General features: G+C 35.5%; 1 protein-coding gene across 1 annotated transcript in view; it reads left to right on the top strand.

Moving 5' to 3' along the window:
• The window catches only part of NETO2 (neuropilin (NRP) and tolloid (TLL)-like 2), a 171,824-nt gene that overhangs the window by 13,071 nt on the left and 152,872 nt on the right, over positions 1–5,881 (top strand). Inside the window, 3 exon segments of the mRNA XM_006878339.1 lie at positions 2–193; positions 3,580–3,603; positions 3,706–3,833. Of these exon segments, the coding sequence (XP_006878401.1) occupies positions 2–193; positions 3,580–3,603; positions 3,706–3,833 (344 nt within the window).

Here is a 5,881-nt window from a genome sequence, read left to right as displayed (position 1 = left end):
TCATTTGAATGTCGGTTTGATCACTTGGAAGTTCGAGATGGGCCATTTGGTTTCTCTCCACTTATAGATCGTTACTGTGGTGTGAAAAGCCCTCCATTAATTAGATCAACAGGGAGATTCATGTGGATTAAGTTTAGTTCTGATGAAGAACTAGAAGGACTGGGATTTCGAGCAAAATATTCATTTATTCCAGGTAAAGAATAAATTATCTGTACAGTTGCCTAAGTATCTCACATTATGATTTTCAAATCTTAAGGTTAGAAAACCAAGGCTTTACAGAATTTTAAGATTAATTAAATGAAAGCCTTAAAGAAATTAGCAAACCCAAGGAATAGTCCATGAACAAGCCAAAAAAAAAAAAAAAAATTAGAATTATAACATTTGAATTTTGAAACATATCATAGATAGTGTTATAATTTTCTACTTATATTTCTTTGCTTTAAGATGAATATACAAGACCAAATACAAGATAGATACATTTTTAAAAAGTCATGCAGCAAATTGTCTTACTTTTATAATCCTCACTAAAAGTGACTTTGGCTGATTTTTCTCAGTGGATTGATCGAATTTAATTACTCATTTACATAAGCAATCTGTAGAAAATACTGAACATTACAAAGGGTATTAGTCTGCACTTAGAAGCAAATCTGTATTTTAAATCCTTTCTCTGCCACCTAATAGCCACAAAGGAATATATGCTATATATACTTTTCCTGACAAATTACCACAAACTTGATGGCTTAAAACAACAAAAATTTACTCTCTCACCATTCTAAGACCAGATGTCCCAAGTCTAGCAGAATCGTACAACCTCCAGGGCCTCTGGAGAAGAGAATCTCCTTCCCTCTTCCAGCTTCTGGTGGCTACATTCCTGGGCCTCCCACCTCTGCCTCCATATTCACATCACCTTCCCTTAATGTTTCTGTGCTCTCCTCTTAAAATTCTATTCCGTCTTTTGCCATGTAAGATAATATTTACTCTACTACGTAAGGTAAAGGGATTAGGACATAGACATACCTTCTGGGGGCAAGGGGTGGCTACGACTCATCCGTTTTTGTCTGTTTTACTATCCCTGGGATATGTGAAAATACTTTGAAACTGTAAAGCCTTATCAAATGTAAAAATATGTACATATCCCTAAAGGATAAATAGCTTATAAAATAAAACAAGATGAAAAATAGCTTCATGTAGCAATTATAACAAATTTTGTTGGAAGAAGTATAGTCAGAATGCTATCAGAGAGACCAGTCCCTGGCGAAGGACATCATGCTTGGTAAAGTTGAAGGGTCAGTGAAAAAGAGAAAGACTCCCAAGGAGATGGACTGGCCCAGTAGGAGCAACAATAGGCTCAAACGTTAACAGTTGTGAGGATGACACAGGACTAGGCAGGGTTTCATTCTGTTGTTTCTATGAGTTGGAACTGACTAGAGTGCATCTAACAACAACATAACAGTTATATGATCTTTTCACTTTTATTTATTTGTTGACATCAGAAATTTAATTATTTAAAAAATGCAAATACATTAAAAAAGTAAAAAAAAAAACAAAAAACACTTATCCTTAATCCCATCCTTGTACATGTAAAATCTTGTTAACATTTTGATATATATTCCTTCACATGTTTTTCTGTATTTTGTTTTACAGAATTAGCCATTACACTGTACATATTGCCTTATTACCTGCTTTTAATGCCTGAACAACATAAGAAAAAAACTTTTTCCCCATATAAACATATTTTGGATATTTTAAGATGCTGTTTCAATGGCAAATAGATATATATTTTCAAAAGATTAAATTTGTCTTTAAAATATTAATTTAGAAGAAGTCTCAGAGGCCCTTGTTTTCTAACTAAATAAAGTAAACCCAACCTTTGTAAAAGGGAACAATTCATAGACACCAGCTCTTCTGTGTAGTCCTGGGGTGGCGCTGTGGGTTAATGTGCCAGACTGCAAAGCCATTTGAACTGCAAGGTCTGTGGTTCAAGCTTACCAGCTGCTCCTTGGAAACCCTTTGCAAGGTTGCTATGGGTCAGAACCAACTCGATGGCACTTAACAGCAACAAGCTCTTTTGTAGAGAAATGTCATAGAGAAATGTTTAAACAGCATTAGAGGGAAATCAGGATTTCTTATCTAGGCAAAAATTTTAGGGTATTATCACTAAGCAGTAGCTATCTATATCATTACATTGGAGTTAGCAGAATTAGCCCAATCATTTTTCTGTAAATAACACTCCATTAAGGAGTCTTTTCCTCAAATATCATGAGGAACTTAGAATTTAATTTAAAAATGCTGGTTTCTCACCATTGGCAATAGGATTCTTCCAAATTTACCAGCACCTAGACAATTATTTTATAAGCGTTAATTTAAATAAAATCAGATGTAGCCATATTTTAATAATTACACATTGCATATTTATTTTCTAACTATTGTGGAAAATGTTTGAAATCTTAACCCATATAATAAAGGCAATATTGTTGTTCGGTGTCATCAAGTCGATTGCGACTCATAGTGACCCTATATAGGGTTTCTGAGGAGCAGCTGGTGGGTTTGAACTGCTGACCTTGTGGTTTGCAGTCCAGTGCTGATCCTACAGCGCCACACTTGTTGTTGTTGTTAAGTGCCTTCTAGTCGGTTCCGACCCATAGCGACCCTGTACAGGGTTTCCGAGGGTGTAAATCCTTACGGGAGTAGTAAACCTCATCTTTCTCCCGCGGAGCAGCTGGTAGTTTCGAACTGCTGACCATAAGGTTCGCAGCCCGATTCGTAACCACTACGCCACACTAGGAGCCCACATAATAGGTAGGAAATGTTCCTAAGTGTAGATGTCTAGAGAATAGGAATCTAGTCCTTGCTTTGACTCTGTCGGATCTAAGGAAATCACTTAATTACTCTCGAAGTTTCCTCATCTATGAAAAAGGATATCATATAATCCTCTGGACTGTTGTGGGTGTAAAAAAGTTGTATGATTATGCATTTCAATATTTAAAAGCATTATTGAAAAAGTAAGAACATTACGTGTCTTTTTTTCTTTTAGGTAGTTTAAATTTATTTTCAGAGATCTGATTCAACGATAAGACTGTGTGTCTTTATGACATGAAAATATCAATTACTTCATTAATTTATGTAGTTAATAAAAATCAAATACATGCCCAGCTTAATCAAACCAGTTATTTGGATGTTAACTTTTGACTGTCAGTCTTCAATGAATTACTTCACAGGGCACAATATGCTGTGATTCACAAGATTACTATCTTTCATTCCCTTGACACTGTTAAAAAATAAAGAAACCACAGGACTAGAATACCTGCTGCTCCTTTGGACAGTGCATTGATGTGAATTGTGAAGTGGCATAAAGAATTCATGACAGAATCAAAAGTGTAAACATTATTGTGACTTAAACATTAATACTATCCAAATGACCTGAACTTACTCATAAATAATCACTCTACACATAACATCAGTATAAGCTGCTTTCCCTTGCCTTGCTCTTACCTAGAGGATTAGGCATAATTAAAGCATAATTGAAGTCACTCTAAAATTCTCAATGCCAATGGTTTTCTTCTTTTTTTTCTGTTACAGATCCCGACTTTACTTACCTAGGAGGTATTTTAAATCCCATCCCAGGTTTAGTATATTAACTTTTTTTTCATGGCATTTTTTATTAGTCTTATTTTCCTTTGAACATCATTCATTTATTCTTTCTAGATTGCCAGTTTGAGCTCTCAGGAGCTGATGGAATAGTGCGTTCTAGTCAGGTAGAACAAGAAGAAAAAACAAAACCTGGCCAAGCAGTTGATTGCATATGGACAATTAGAGCTACTCCAAAAGCTAAGGTATTGTTATATGTTGAATAATTTCAGAGAAGAATAAAAGACATGATTTGTATAATGTATTAATTTGGTTCATGCAAATATTGATTGATTATGTAAACTTAAAATACAACTAAGGTTTTATATTAGTCACTTCATTGAGCACCTACTAAGTTTTCAGCATATTATAAACAATGTAATGCATAAATTTCAAGAATATATATATATTTAAGTTTTTATAGGAGCTCTGGTAGCGTAGTGGTTACGAATCGGGCTGTGAGCCGCAAGGTCAGCAGTTCGAATCTACCAGCGGTTCCCCGGTAGAAAGATGAGGCGGTCTGCTCCCGTAAAGATTTACAGCCTCGGAAACCCTGTGTAGGGTTGCTATGAGTCGGAACCAACTCCACGGCACTTAACAACAACAACAATATATATATCCTGTGAAGCATATTCTATTCTGTCAGGGGTTCACAATAAGTCAAAATTGACTCAACTCAATGGCACTTTAAAACAACAATAAACTCTCATATGCAAAATAAATAAATACACTGAGAGTAAAGCTGTCAGGCTTTACTGTAAACAATGGCTTATCCAATGTAATGACAGAGGCACAAGCAGCAAAAGGCAAAAATAGATAAATGGGACCACATAAAAATGACAAAATTTTGTTCATCAAAAAACTTTACCCAAAAAGTGAAAAGACAAGCTACTTGCTGTGAGATTAGTTTCAGAAACCATGTATCTGACAAGAATCTATTAACCAAAATATATTTAAAACGTCAACAACTTAACAACAAAAAGACAAATAACCCAATTGCAAAATGGGCAATGGACTTGAATAGACATTTTACCAAAGAGGACATGCAGATGGCCACAAACACATGAAAAGGTGCTCAGCATCATTAGCAACTGGAGAGATGCAAATCAAAACCACAAAGAAATGCCATTTGACTCCTACTAAGATGGTTAAAAGGAGCTCTGGTAGCATAATGGTTATGAATCGGGCTGGTAATCTACGGTGAGCAGTTCGAAACTACCAGCTGTTCCGCGGGAGAAAGCTGAGGCTTTCTGCTCCTGTAAAGATTTACAGCCTTGGAAACCCTATGCAGGGTCACTATGAGTCAGAACCAACTCCACAGCACATAATAACAACAAAAAGATGGCTAAGATTTAAAAGAAAAAAAAAAAAACCTGAAAATAACAAATGTAGACAAGGATGTGGGGAAATCAGCATCCTTATCGATTGTTGGTAGGAATACAAAATGGTATAGTCATTGTGGAAAACAATGTTCTGGTTCCTCAAGAAAACTACAAATAAATTGTCTGCGTGACTCAGTAATTTTTACCCCTGGGAAAAGATGAGGCTTTCTGCTCCCGTAAAGATTTACAGCCTTGGAAACCCTGTACAGGGTCATTATGAGTCGGAACTGACTCCACGGCACATAACAACAACAACAAATATACCCAAAACACTGGTGCAGAGACAAGTGCATCAGTGTTCATTGTATTTGTGATTATACATAATTACCAAAAATCGGATACAACTTAAATGTCCATCAACAAATCAATGAATAAGTTAATGTGGTACCTGCAGTGGAATACTACTCAGCCAGTAGGAGACATGAAGTCTTGATACAAGCTACAATATGGATAAAGCCGGAAGATAGTATGCTGAGTGAAATGAGTCTATTACAAAAAGACAGATGTTGTATGACCTCATAATATAAGAAGGCAAGGAAAGGTAAATGTATAAAGTGCAAATGCTATTAGTGGTTATCAGGGTGGGAGGGAGAGAGAAGATGGACGGTTAACAGAGATAGAAATATGGCATTGATTAAAGGGTAAGGCTGAACAGCCAATTATTCTCACTGCTGTCAAAAGTTTTACATCTATAAAGAGTTCAACTGGCAAAAGTTGTGTGACAGATATATTTTAAATGACAAAAATAAAACAAAATAAGAGCAGCTGCTGAGTCTGCTTATGGACAACCAAACACCTCATAGGATTTTATTTCTTGTTTTGTTTTGGTTTTTAAAAAAAAACACTCAGGCATATACAATAATTTAAACCAC

This window comes from Chrysochloris asiatica, unplaced genomic scaffold, assembly GCF_000296735.1.
Source record: "Chrysochloris asiatica unplaced genomic scaffold, ChrAsi1.0 scaffold00204, whole genome shotgun sequence".
In the NCBI taxonomy this organism is placed as follows: Eukaryota; Metazoa; Chordata; class Mammalia; order Afrosoricida; family Chrysochloridae; genus Chrysochloris; species Chrysochloris asiatica.
This window is presented reverse-complemented; position numbering and strand designations above follow the sequence as displayed.